At 56.7% G+C, this 14140-nt stretch overlaps 1 protein-coding gene across 1 annotated transcript in view; it reads left to right on the top strand.

Annotated features, from left to right (window-relative positions):
- Nucleotides 1–2204: 2204 nt before the first annotated feature.
- STRIP2 (striatin interacting protein 2) overlaps nucleotides 2205–14140 on the top strand; it is a gene marked incomplete at its 5' end in the record, with an annotated part of 35928 nt that continues 23992 nt past the window's right edge. Inside the window, 2 exons of the mRNA XM_025174024.2 lie at nucleotides 2205–2438; nucleotides 6912–6981. Of these exons, the coding sequence (XP_025029792.2) occupies nucleotides 2205–2438; nucleotides 6912–6981 (304 nt within the window). The remainder of the gene's footprint in view (nucleotides 2439–6911; nucleotides 6982–14140) is intronic.

Below are 14140 nucleotides of genomic sequence, written 5' to 3'. Positions count from 1 at the left end.
CTAAGGTTTCCTAGTGGTCTCCCGTCCGTCCGTCCGTCCGTCAGCTAGGCCTTTACTATGCTTAGCTGTTTCACGATTAGGCAAGGCCAGTTTGACGCTGCTCCCAACTGAGCCTTTTAAAACACGCAGTCTTGAATGCATGTTCAAAACGCGGTTTTTGCACGCGGTGCATTCTTTCCGTACAGAAGTCCCCCCAACGCGGTCAATCAACTTTCTCAGATGCCGGTTTAAAAATAGCTTGTGCAGCAAGTGCCGCTTTCCTTCCTTGGGGTGCTGATGGGGTGAAGCGGCCAGCACCCGCAGGCGTCTTATGCCCACGCTCCCACCCGCCACCCACCTTCAGGCTCCTCCTTCGAAGCCACCTGCAAATTAGCAAGATCCACCCAGCTTGGCGCGGAGGACTGGATGGGCTGCTTCCCTCCTTCCTCAGTTTAAACACCATACATGTCTACCTGCGCCGATTAACTCACTCATTAACTGCAGCATTTTTGTTGTTCTAAGTACGTACCTTTGAACGAACGTAGTAAAAGGAAAATGGTTGTAAGAAAGTAAGAAATGGCAGACAGATAATAAAGTAGCGGCGGGTAAACCGTGGATATAAAGTACGCTCCAGTGTCTCGTTAAGATGTTACAGAATATTTCACACCCTTGTCTAAACATCCCCCCAAAATCCCCACTGAACTTCAGGCCGAACATGCTCAGGAGGCTGATCGATCCCTGATCCCCCTCAGGCGGCGATGAGCAGACTCCCGCTCCGACTCTCCGTCATCGGTTTCTTATTACTGGAGGCGGCCCGCCCGGCGCCCCCGCCCGGGGAGGACGAGGAGGGTCGGCCCGGGGCCGCCCCCGCTGCCCGCGGAGCCAGAAGCGCCGGGTCGCACTAATGCCCGGGGCCCGCGAGCCCACCGCGGCCGGGTCGGCGGCTCCCTGCCCTGGCCAGCCGCGCCCACCGCGGTCCTGCGGGCATCGCCCGGGACCTCCCGCGGGGGCTGCGGAGGATGGGGCAGGGGGTCCGCCGGGGCCGGAGGGCGCGGGAAGCCGGGCGCCGGGCGCCGGGGCCGGTGTGGGGGCGGGCAGCGGGGCTTCCCGGCCGGGCTGGAGACCGGAGCCACGCCCGGAGAGGCGCCGCGGGCGCGGGCTCATCTCGGCCGGCCTTCCGGGGTGGCTGTCGGGCCGCGCCGGCTGCGGGCGATGGGCCTCGCCGCGCACCGGAGGCCGCCGCGCCGGCCCGTCACTCTGCACGCGCTCAGAGGCGCCCGCGCCGCGCACGGGCGCCGAGCCGGCCGGAGCAGCGCGCCCCGCCCCTTTCCTCGGCCGCCCTGGTTACAGATCTCCCGCGGGGCCTCCCTCCCCGCCCCGGCCAATCGCCGCGAGGGGGTGTGCGCGCCGGGGGCCGCCCACGGGCGGCGGGCGGCCAATCGGGGGCGCGGTGGGCGGGGCGCCAGGGCCGGGCAGGGAGCGCCGCGCTGCCCCCACGTGTCTCGGCCGGGCGCATGGAGGAGGGCGGCGGAGCGCCGGGCAGGGGGCTGCTCGCCAGCGCGCGGAAGGAAGCGGAGGTGGCGGGGCCGGCGCGGCGGGGGGGCGGGGGGAACTGGGGAGCCGACCTGGCAGAGAGGAGGGGCTGGGGCCGGAGGGGGGCTGGGCGCCCGGGAGAGGAAGCCTGCGTCGCTGGGGGTCGGAGGGGAGGGGAGGGGAGGGCGGCCAGCGAGGCGTGCGGCGGAGCGGGGCGGGCTGGGGCGGGCTGGGGCGCCTGGCTGAGCGAAGCCCCCTCAAAGCCAAAGTGAGAGTTGCGGGGAAGCCACGCGGGGGGGGCATCTTCGCTGCCCTCCCCCTGTGCACGCCTCGGACGAGCCAGGCTTCTTGGGGGGGGGTCTTCGGGAGACGTAGCTCTTCCCCAGATGGCAAAGGGACCCTGTCTGCAGCACGCCCAGGGGGCGTAGGAGGCTGGCGAGCGCCCGGCGGAGCTGCAGCCCCGCTGGCATTTCTGCTCCGCTGCCTGCCCTTTATGGGCTGCGCCCTCCCCGCTGTGCCTAGGCGGCTCCGTGCAGACGAGTGCATTGGAAGCGTCCGGGCATCTCTGCCTGTCTCCCGCGGCACCTGCCAGGGGTGCCCTCCCCAGTGCCAGGACCTTCCTCCCGCCGCTCCTGGGCAAACGCCTGCGGCTGCTGCAGAAGCAGGAGGGAAAAAATGTCCCCCGCTGATTAATTCGCTCTGGAGTTTTTAGTATTTTGCCAGGGGAGGGTGAGCTACCCATTCGGCAAAGGCGCTACGCCAGGCTGGTAAAGATCGTCCTGCAACCCTGGCGACGACGGGGCACAGGCCTCGAGAGGTCAGCCTGCTGGCTGAGCGGTGGGTCAGCAGAGAAGCCCCCTTCCCTGCTTCTCTGCTCCTGGAGGACATTTCTGGCAGTGAAGGGAAGGGCTGCCGCCGGCCTCCAAGTGAGCGCTCCTCTGCATTGCAAAAGTTTTAGGGGGTGGTCTTCTAAGATAGCTTTCCTGAGGGAGGAGTCCCCCAGGCGTGATGGAGTCCAGTCCCCATAGCTCACAACTAGTATGATCGGAGGGGACTGAGACCATGTCTTCTCAGCATCTCACGGGCTTCTGATGACCCTCAGACTTCTGAATCTATTGGGACCCTTGGCTTTTGAACTCTACACGTAGGGGTCTGCCTACCCACACAGCTAGTTAAAGATATTCCTGGAATTTGTTCCTTGCTCAGGTTTCTGTCCCACTTTTCCACCAGTACAGATTCCATCTACTGGTGGAACCCCGGGGAACAACAATAATTGAACAGGCAATAAAATGTAGAATTGACCCACGTTGATTTAATGACAGAGTCTTAAGACAAATACTGTAGGGTTTGTTGTTCAAGGAGCCCTTCCTTGGGTCAGAAGGTCATCCAGGAGAGAGTAGAATTAACAGGTCCATTGCCTACTTCTCCATCCTCTGGTGGTGGTGGGACTGAAAAAAAAGCCCCTCCCAAGGATCTTGAACCTCAAGCTGACTTTTATGGGAAAATGTAGTCTTCCCAAGAACTTGGCCTCAAGCTGTATGGAGCTTCTAGGTCATAACCGCCGATTTATCTGGTGCCTAGAAATGGACAGGTGAAGCCATTGGGTCAAGCAAATCCACGCTTGGTATGTCTGAGTCTTCCCAGCGTGGTTGCCTTCCAAATGTGGGCTCGGGATCTTGGGCTGTTGAAACTCAGCATATCTGTAGGGTTGGGGAATGTTGCTGTTACCAGCTCCAGTCAAATCTGAGGTTTCACACCCTCTTCAGGACTGCCCCAGATGGAGCATATGAGCATGGTATGAATGAGAGCTTGCAAGATGGTTCTGGACAGTGGGCTTCTGATGATATCAGCCCGAAGGTTTCTGGGGTTAGAGGAAAAAAGAGAAAACAGTAGAACACAAGGAGAAAAGGGGAGGGGGAGATCAACTGGCCAGGATGCTGTCGTGATAAAGCTTTGTTCAGAAGCTCTGTAAGGCATGTGGGATTTTGCCCTAATCCAGATTTCAAGAAGTAGGATCATCCTGAACTTCGCCCAGACTTGAGCATCTGGGTTCAGCATTAAATCCAGGAAGAAGTGTGAAGTGCAACTTGAGGGTGGCACCCTGTTCCTTGATCGGCTGCTTAGCCAGCCGGTGAGAGGAGCGTGTGGCACTGAGTCTGACAACTGCCCCTCCTGGAAGGATGGGGGCCATCCTAAAGCAATGCCTCTGTGGCCCATCCCTGCAGAATGGATTACATTGCCTTTCCCAGAGGAGTTCAGAAGAGTTGCCAGAGTACCTTCCACCTGTCTGGTTCCCAGCACAGACGGTCTTCCAAGTTGATCACGGGTGCTTCTGCTCAATAACAGGACCTGAAACCACTTTGAAATGAACGCAAAGGCAATCGACGTATACTGGATCTAGTGGTGCTGAAATTCCCACACAAATACAATAAACATGAGAAGGAACTTCTGGCCAACTTCTGGTAGACCACTGAGCTTCTCTCAAAGAACACTGGACTAAGTGGACCTTAAGGACTAGCGTAAAATGGTTTTTAATGGCCTGCCCCAACCTGGCACCTTCCAGATGTATTGAACTTGCCAGGGTCCATGCTGGCTGGGAACTGTAGTCCCCACTTATTTGAAGGATGCCAAGTTGGAGAAGATGATTCTGAGGCTCTTTACCATAAGGGACCACAGATTTGGGTCATCCTCAATAGCCAGCTGTGGTTGCCACCAGCTGTGCTCTTCCACCATGCCTCGGGAAGGGTGCGGACTATCTAGGACAGGAACTGGGGCCACCCCTCTATTTCCCATGAACTGAGCTTTGAAGTCTGGAAGAAAGCTGTGAGATGTTGGGAGACATCTGGAATTCCTCCATAGCTTAAACCAGGAGCTCTTCCCAGTTGGATGAACGGCTGTCTTGGCAGGGCATCCACGGGCTTCCTGAGTAACTCATACTTTAGATCCCACACGTTCATTGTTTTATAAATTCAAAACATGTTTACAGACCTCAGCGATCTTAGCAAAATCTTAGTGAGGGAAGAGTCAGCCACAGAAAGTGGACTGAAGCCAGCCTGTCCCTTTTCAGGTGCTACCCCAGTGAGCATAGGTGCAGGCTGGCTGAGAAGGGTGGGAGTTGTGGTCCAGCCCCTTTAGAGGCGACCAAGTTGGGGAAAGCTGGTGTGTCAATTACGCAGGATGCCATCGAGGGAAAGAACTGGTGAAGTGGCCTCCATTGATTTTAAACAGCGCAGGGGAACAGGGGTGGGGTGTAACTGCCAGGAGCTCCCCAGGATGCTGAGTTGAAGCAGTTGGAGGTTAAGGCAAATCTCTCTCGGTTTACTAATTATACATCTTGCCATTAACGGTGATGAAAATAGCAGGAAATTCTGCAGAGTTGCCCACATTGTCAGAACCAGCTGGAAAAAAAATTACAATGGAGGAGAAGTCAAGATTAGCATTCACATTTAAGCACTCCTAGATGTGTTTGTTAGAGCACAGCGTAATCTGTTTTCTAGGGGCTTCTTCCTGTGCAAAACTCCCTGAAAAGAATTGGGAAATCAGAGAATTGTACAGTTGAAAGGGACCCTGAGGGTCATCTAGCCCAACCCACTGCAATGTGCAGGAAAACCTATTCAAACATCTGTGAGAGGGGGCTGTCCAGGCCCTTCTGGAAAACCTTGAGAGATGGAGAGGCCACGAATTTGCTGGAGGTTTCTGGAGAAGAGTTTTCCCCCAAACCCTGAACAATCCCCAAAGGAGGCATTAGAAATGGAGATTTCTGCTCCAGACTCTGCACTTCCGTGTGTTGTGTGTGTGTGTGTGTGTGTGTGTGTGTTGGGGACTGTGTTGCCAATTACACCACACTTTTAAATAGCCTGCTCTAAACTGGTAGAATTGAATCTGTTAACAGTTCTCCCCATTATTGTTTTAATTCTAGTTCTGCTAAGATTAATTCAGATTCTGCTAACCCTTCAGATCTCAGATCTGAAAGCTCGCAGCCAGCCTGGCTGGGGATTATGGTAGTTCAAGTCTGACCTCTTTGGGAGGCACCAGGTCTGGAAAGTCTGGTTTAGATGAATGCTCAAACCAAACACCCCACCGTGTAACTCCCGCATCTAATTGTGGCTATTCCTAGAGTTGCCTCCTCAGCTCTGAACCTGTTGGGTGAATTATGGCTGATGTGGTCTATTAATTGTTTCCTCTTTTAATACTCCAAAGCTTTCAGCACTTCAGATTCCCCCCCCCCAAGTGTTGACTCATCTCTAAGGAGGCCACATCTGATGTAGGTCAAAGCAGGACCAGTGAGCATCACCGAAAGGTTGGGAGAAGTTTCATAGGTCTTGTGGGTAGATGAAGAATTTGCTGATAAATGGCTGGTCCCCAAATCAGTGAAACCCTGCAGGAGTTGTGACCGGTATATCCTGGAGTTATTCTCCTTTGCACATTTCTTAGAAGCAAGCTTCATTGAGCTTGTTTGCACATTTAGGATCCAATTGCACACTTGCCTTGAATTGTGTCCTATTATTAATTTTAGAATAAGGATAATGCTACATTCTGTCTTGCCCAGACTTGGGGCGTTTCAGGGACTCGAGCTGCTTCTGGCTTTGTGTCAGCCTCATAACCCCCCACCCCTTTCCCTCCCTCCAGCTCCTTGGCCAGGTTGGCTGGGAACTCTGAGATTGGTAGCCCCAGCTTAGCTGGAGGTGGGGAACATAGTGCCAGGCAGTAGTTCGAAACCACTGTGGGTTTGAATGTTCAGGCACACTGGGCTTCATCCACTCATTCCTCAGCTAGAAGGAAAGGAAGAGATCAGAGAACTTCTGGATCCCTAGGTCCATGCTGTTCCCTCCTTGAAGGCAAGCCCCAGATCCTGAGCTGACTGAACTTTTACACTGAGATCATGCTTATCTCAGAATACATTCTCCGCACCTCCTCCTTTTTTTTCTGGCAATAATCAGATGGGGAGGTTAGGAGGACTCGTGGTGGTTGGTGACAAGACGTTTCATGGATTGTCCGGGGATTTCACACTTGGCTCCTTGCCTTGGGGTGGCTGTGTGATTAAACCCTGGCTGTCACAGCTCTTGTGCTCAGCGATTGGCTGAGATGCTCTGATGTCACAGGAGGCTCAAGAATACTCCATTATCTTGCTAAGGGGGGAAAGGTAATGATTGGTGACAGGCATTTCCAGCTGTGGCTGGTGGGCTGCTGCATCACATGTAAATGGTAGACGGATCCATCAGAATTTGGTTCCCGTACTGGCTTCTCCATAATGCCATTTTAGAAGACGCATTGGGCTGCCATAACTGGACCTGAACCGTTCTCTAGATTTCTCCTTTCCTCTACCGGGTCATGCAAGATCAAGATGCAGGTTGCCACCTGGCGTGCCTACCTCACTTAAGGGGGACCTTCTTCTGCAGGGCTCCATGGATTGCCCCAACCTGGACTTTGAGTACGGAGATGCTGACAGCCACGCTGCTGAACTGGCAGGTAAGAAGGTGCGGAAGAATCAGTGTTCTTCATGCAGGTCAAAAGGAAACCATCTTTCAAAGATGTTGATGCTGCCAGAAAATGCTCAGGCATTTTGCAAGCGAAGAGATTGAGGCTTGGCTGAAAGTAGCAGGGCGAGGAAAGTCCTGCCCGCCAGTTGTGGTGCTCCCAGCTCTTCTGCAAGGCAGAGGTTGGAGGAGGCAGACCCAGACCCACAGGCGCTCCAAGGCTCTCCCAAACTCTAGGGAGACTTGCAGTCGGTCCTCCAATTCCGCGGGGCCTGGCCCGCTTGCCTGCAGCTGACTCCGGCAGGACCCTTCCCATCCCTCTGGGCCTCTCCTGGCCTTACAGGAGCTGCTTTGGCTTGCAGGCTCCCAGGAACAGGGGCAGTCTATCTCTGAATCACCCCTAGAAGGAGATGAGCAGGAGGTCAAGAATGGGTTCACGGTCATCTTTGCCCTCTTGCTGGGCAGGGAGGGGGCTAATCCTGGAATCAGGCAGCTGTCCTTGGCGGAAACAAGATGATGCCTGTCGAGAGGGTTGTGGTGTCCTCTAGCAAAGTCCTTTTCTTCTGGGGGGGGGACAATAGCATGGTGTCTCACAGCCCCTTGCTGTAGGGACTCTGGGAGGGGGGCAAAGTAGCAGGGCTTCCAGACTGCTTCCCCCACAGCCCAACTCCAGGCAGATTTACTTGCAAGCAGGTCTGGGGGGGGGTTACCTCTGTGTAAGGGAAACGGGTTAAGACACTGGCACCAGGATCAGGGAGACCCAGGTCCAAATCTGCAGCCCCCCCAGAAATTCCCTGGGCGACTTTGGGCAGCTCTTCACTCTCAGTGCAGCCTACCTCACAGAGTTGTTGTGGGGATAACATTGGAGGAGGAGAGGCTATGAACGCCGTGCCTGAGGTCCTGGAGGAAAGGCAGGCTTTAAACCTAACACAGGAATGGCAAGAGCTGCAGAAGTTTATGCCCTGCTGTGAAACGTTAGAGGTTTGCATTCTCACTGCACCGTGGCTGATGTGCCTTTGACAGTCTAATCGTAGCGGTGCATTCGTGTTGCATTTGGGTGTGTATGTTTTGGTTCTTTCTGCTGTTGTGCCTGTGTGTTTGTTTGTGTGTGTACACATGCACTGGGAAGTGTGGGGTGGGCTGCCTATGCTCCTCTCTGGTCACATGACCAGGAGGCGGGGCTTAGAGTGGAGCATTCAGCAACTTTCCAAGCCGCTGCCCAAGTGCCCAAGGAAGGCGGGGGGGGGGGGATTTTCCAGATTTTTTTTCACAGCCCCCCAGCCAGATCTGGCCCATTCTGGAATCTGGACTGTCTTTGCCGCCACCTCCCCTCCACCACATCTTTGGTTCTGCGCTTTTCAGTTTGGGAGGAGCTTTTCTGCTAACTGGTGGATGGACAGGCTCCCCGTCTTCTACATAATTTCTATCCAACTTTCTGGTGTGTTGGAAAGAATAAAATGCAGATGCCAGATAAGAAAATCCAAGCTTTTTGCTTGGAGCTGGCGGCCCAGACATGGATTATGGGGCAGGAAGCCCTCTGCCTATGCTCATATGACAAGTAGCAGAAATAATAAATAAAAATGGTTCTTTTGAAAAATGGGCCTCGTTGAGGTGGACACGTAAGATTTGCAATCGGTGGGCATCCTGTGCAAAAACGGGAGAGGGGAGGATAACCCTCATGTAAAGCCCGATTGGCATTTGACTCTTGCTGGAAAAGAAGCAGAGAAAACGATGTGCTGCACAGATTTGTAGTAAGTTACAGTTTCTTTCTATACGTGTGTTTGTGTATGGGTGTGTGTGTGTGTTGGGTAAATGCAAAGAACGCTGTGTGTGAGCGCAGGGCTGGGATAGGCTGGGTCACACTGTGGCCCGATTCTGGTCTCGCTCAGAGCGCGGCACCACGAATTCAGCTTTTCCATTTGGTTTGCAAAGAAACGACGTCCCCTTTTAAAACGAGCGAGTTGCCGTCCAGTAAAAACGGAAGGATGATCGGCATGAATAATAGACAGAGGGATGCCGGACCAGAATTTGCCGTGGAAGTTATTCAGGTCAAATTCTCTCCAGCCCTTCTCTCGGTAGGAGGAACGATTTTAAAAATGAATACCTTTGGTACAACCACCTGTGCTATTGTAGAGGGGATTTTTGGGGGGGGAAGGTGGGGAATAATTTCTTAGGATAGTAAAATCTTGCAGTTTAGTTTTGGAGCCGTCGGGTTCTGTGAGGTTTCTCAACCTTCCCTGTGCCTGCTATGAGAGCAGAAGAGCAATTGGTATATACGATATAAATGTTCATTTCAGTGTTTGTCTACGTTCTTGGTATTTGCAGGCGAAACTGGCCTTTGCATGAGAGCAATCCAAGCAGTTAATAAACTGCGGTTTCCTAACTATATACACACAAGCTGGGGTGTCCACAGAACACCAAATAGTCCAAATGGCAATCATGACCGCGTGATTGATGTTCTCTCCCTTTTTTACATGCATCACATGTACGATGTGAGATTTGCCCCGTTCGACAGAGAAACTCTCGTGACACGTGTGGTTCACAAAGAAGGTTTACTCATGCGTAACGTAGTAGTCACAAGCAAAGCCAGGACTGGCTTGGTACAGTTGCATCACTTGTTATATTCCCCCCTTCCCGCGCTTTTTTCCGCCCCGCGATCACGTTGCTGCTGCGGATTATTGGCCCCCCAATAATCCCCCTTGATTGTCCATGATGGGCAGTCCCCCCCGGCTTGGGTTGGTCCCTCCCCGTTACGTGCAAGCCCGCGGGTTCTGTGCTGCGTTGCGATCTTGTTTCGCTGCCTGCGGCCTCGTTCATTGTTGGCTCGCGCCGTTATCAGTGTAGAGTTAAAACTTCCGCTGCGGTTTTCCTGTTTGGCTGGGCGCAGGTGGCCCGTTAATTAGCGGCGCTTTCAGTTCCTCTTTTCCCCGCTAGCTGGCGCCGGTGGAGTTCGCTGGCTATGAGCTTCCCCGAAGCCCCGTGCTGACCGAACCTGACATACCGCCCCCCTGAAGACAAGTCCCCCTCTTAATTGGGCTACTAGGGTGTTGCCCCCCCATCTGCCATAACGGTGTGCCTTTCCTTGGCTAAGTCACTTATAGGATGGGTCCCCGAAGGTTCTCCTTCCCCTCCTTCCCTTCCTTCGCCGCTGCGCACGTCGAGCAGCTGGCCACGTACTCCCTCGTATCCCTCCGGAGAGACGGCCACCAGAACTGTTCACGCAGGAGGTGGAAAGTCCTAACAAACCCACAGTGTCCCGTAGTGTCCTCGGCGTGCCCTCTCCGGAGCACATCCACCCGGCAAGCTTCTGGAACGTAGAGCCTCCCCTTGTGCTCCCAGCAGGTCCCTTGTTTCGTCAGGGAGTCCTTGTTGTTTACTAACCAGGGGTCTCCCTCGCTCGCCTCTGCACAGCGCCGCCTCAGCTCCGGCTCGGCTCCCTTCCCCTGCTTCTCCCTTGGGGGTTGGGCTCTGCCTTTCGCCTCCAGCTGGGTCGTCCTTGTTGGGTCCTTGTTGGGTCGATTTGAGCGGCAGCTCCCTCAGTGTCCTACAACCTTCCCGGTTCCCCTGGCCGCGGCCAGGTCCCGGTCTATCGCCGGTTGCTTCACTCACGCTTGGCGCGGACCAGTCGGCTCCCGACGTTGCTCCTGCCCCCGCTCTTGATGCCAGTGTGATCGCCGCCTGCTTTGCCACGGGGCCCTCGGGTCCCGCTGCCACCGTCTCTGCTGTAGCCGACCCCTGCGTTGCTGTGGGGCCCTTCGTCGTTGATGCCACCGCCACCTCGGCAGTCTCTGACCCCTCTCGTTTGTTGGTCGCCCTCGGCGCCGTCCTCGTATTCGCCTGACGGGCGGTTGGTCGCCCGGGCCCCGCTGCTGTCGCTGCTGCGGCTTGCCGGCCCTCGGCTCTCCGTCGCGCAGTCGCCACCTCGCCTAGCTCCGTGGGGTCCTCAGCTCCCGCGCCGCCTCCGCGGCTCGACCCGGCTTCCCCGGTGGTGCCGTCGAATCGCACCGTCTCTGCTGCCACGCTCTCTCGTGCGCTTGCCGCCTCGGCTCCTCTGCCGGTCCCCCTCGGCGCCGCCCTCGCCGCGTGTGCAGTTGGTTTCCCGGGCTCTATTGCCGCCGCTGCCGCAGCTCGCCAGCCCTCGGCTCGCCGTCGCCCAGCCGCCACCTCGCCGGGTTCTGTGGGGCCCCCTGTTCTCGTGCCACCTCCGCAGCTCGACCCCGTCTGCTCGGTGGTGCCGCCGAACCGCATCGTCTTGGCCACCCAATCGATGTGCGGGTTCTGGCGCGTAAGCCATGCCAGCCCCAGCACTAGTGCATGGCCGGCCCCCGGGGCAACTACTAAGCCTAGCTCCTCCCGGCTTGTCCCCACTGTCAAACCGACCGGCTCAGTGCGATACTGCGCCGGTTCCCCCCCTGCCGTCGATCCATCCAACTGGCTGAGTGCGAGGGGCTTCCTGAGTCTCCTCACGCTGAGCCCCAGCGCGGATGCCAGTACCGGGTGGATCAGGCAGTGGGTGCATCCCGAATCCAGCAAGGCATCGACTTTCGCCTCTGCTTCTGATCTCACCCCCTTGAGGTGGACCCTGATCCTCATGGGCGAGTAGCTTCTTCTGTCCCGCCCTTCCTCATGCTGCCACTCCGTTGGCTGCTCTGGGGTGCGCCTCAGCGTCGCCGGCCATCGCCTCCCGCTGGCTCGCTCTCCCCTCCTCGCAGAGCCGGGCTTCCTCGTGAGCCAGCCGGCTCCGCTGCACACCGCTCCACTAGCTGCTGTCTCCTCCCAGGATCGGTCGGGGTCCCTTATAGCCGGGAATCGCTGGCCCCCGTCCTTTGTGCAGCTCGCCAAGACCCCCTGCCTCGAGGGACACTGCACCATCCGATGCCCCTTGCCTCCACACCGGTAGCAGGTCCCTGCAGTCTGCCGGGCGTTTCCAACCTCGATCCTCTGCCGTCGGCTCCTGCGCCTCGCCTCCGGTGCCGCCTCACTTTGGTCCGCTGTGGCTGGTATCGGGGCTCGCGCCTCTCGCTTCCCCGGGTCTCCGGCATCCCCCGCCGTCTCCACCAGCCAGCTCCACTTCACTAGAGCCTCCAGGTCGTCCCTACTGGGTGCTCCCCCCTGGATCTCTGAGTGGAGCCTGTCCTGCACAGGGCGATAGGTTAGTGGCTTGGGGCGCCCCGAGAGCTCGCTCCTTGAGCTCCTGAATCGGGGCGCTTCTGCTGGCCGCCGACCCCCCTTCGCGCTCCCCGTCAGGCTGACCACTTCTGCTAGCCTGGTCTCCACGCCGCCCTCTGCGGCTGCCCCACCCGGGGCCCTGGGTCCGCCACTCCATGCCTCCCGCATGCCCGGTACAGCTGTTGTCTGCTGCTGGAGGTCGCCCTCCAGCCCGTCCAGCCTCTCCTCCGGCTCCTGGCTCCCGGACCCCGCGCCGCTGCTCCCGGGAACCGCACGTCCCGTCAAGCCCTCTGGCTCCGTCCCGCTGCTGAGCGCCCGCTTGGCGCCCCGCGAACTGGCCGTGGTTGTGGGTCCCCTCTTCCTCACGCTAGGGACTGGAGTCATCTGCGCAACCTTCTTCGCCTGCGACTCTGCCCCTGGGGCCTTGCCCCGCCGGAAGATGGTCTGCAACATCACTTGGACAGCATCCATCCGCTGCTCGATCTTGGCCTCCAGTCGGGTGAATCGTTCCTCAAGCTCTCGGGCCTCGGGTTCCGAGTCACTACTCGTCGCGACCCCCCATGCTGGCGACCCGTTGGGGCTCCTGCCCCCGCCGAACGACCACCCGTCCTCTGGCGCCCTCTTGGCTGTGTCCGTGCGCCATTCGCCCCGGACTGGTCCCGCCATCACGCCTTCGGATCTGGGCTCCTGGTAGCCCAGCTGGCACGCGGTTTCCCCATCGCTTGCCATCTCCTGGTGCCGTTAATCAATTCCTCTCCGGTCTTGGCTGCAGGGAAAGAAAGGTGAGCGCTCCTCGGTGTGTACCGGGTAGCACTCAATGTGAGTCCTGGCTTTATGTGAGATTTGCCCCGTTCGACAGAGAAACTCTCCTGACACGTGTGGTTCACAAAGAAGGTTTACTCATGCGTAACGTAGTAGTCACAAGCAAAGCCAGGACTGGCTTGGTACAATTGCATCACTTGTTATATTCCCCCCTTCCCGCGCTTTTTTCCGCCCCGCGATCACGTTGCTGCTGCGGATTATTGGCCCCCCAATAATCCCCCTTGATTGTCCATGATGGCAGGTTCGGTCAGGGTCCATTGTCCTTGATTGGCAGTCCCCTCCGGCTTGGGTTGGTCCCCCCCCGTTACGTGCAAGCCCGAGGGTTCTGTGCTGCGCGCGATCTTGTTTCGCTGCCTGCGGCCCCGTTCATTGTTGGCTCGCGCCGTTATCAGTGTATAGTTAAAACTTCCGCTGCGGTTTTCCTGTTTGGCTGGGCGCAGGTGGCCCGTTAATTAGCGGCGCTTTCAGTTCCTCTTTCCCTCGCTAGCTGGCGCCGGTGGAGTTCGCGTGGTCTGGCTACGAGCTTCCCCGAAGCCCCGTGCTGACCGAACCTGACATACGACACATGTAAAAAAGAGGTGGAGTTTTCATTGCACAGTTCTGGCTGACATCTTGACTTTTTGGACCTTGTTTCCTCTCTTGGGTCGCTGCATAAGGATTCTCTACATGGACTGTTCTGGCGTTTTAGCATCCTGCAACCCCCTTTTTATTTTTCTGTCTTCGACTCATGGTTTTGCTCTTGATAGGGTTATTTATATTTGCTCCTTGGCAAGTTTATATTTGAAATCTTTTGTATTTTCTATTTTTTTGATCAACAGAGGGGAGAAGGAGGCTGGAAAAGCTCTGAATAAATAGGTTGCCTGATGCATCGTCACGATCATCAGTTAAGGCCCGTGTTGTTCAATCTTGGCAACTTTAAGATGTGTGGACTGAAGTCCACACATCTTAAAGTTGCCAAGATTGAGCAATGCTAGTTTAGGCTGTTCTCCAGCATTAAAGCGTCTTGGGGATGATGCAAATTCTCTGGCAGAATTTTACGTCCTTTCTTTCCGGCTCTGCTCCCTCGGCTTCGAACGCTTCCCTGGGGGTCTGGCGGCTGCCGCATCCGTGGGGAATGCCTCTCACTTCTCGGCCTAAAGAAGCGCCGTCCAGCTCCAAGG

This window comes from Python bivittatus, unplaced genomic scaffold (genome assembly GCF_059951505.1).
Source record: "Python bivittatus isolate LINGU-HERP-01145 unplaced genomic scaffold, Pbiv_v1 ctg000330_np1212, whole genome shotgun sequence".
In the NCBI taxonomy this organism is placed as follows: domain Eukaryota; kingdom Metazoa; phylum Chordata; class Lepidosauria; order Squamata; family Pythonidae; genus Python; species Python bivittatus.
Note: the sequence above shows the minus strand (reverse complement) of the source record. Positions and strands in the feature narration are given on the sequence as shown.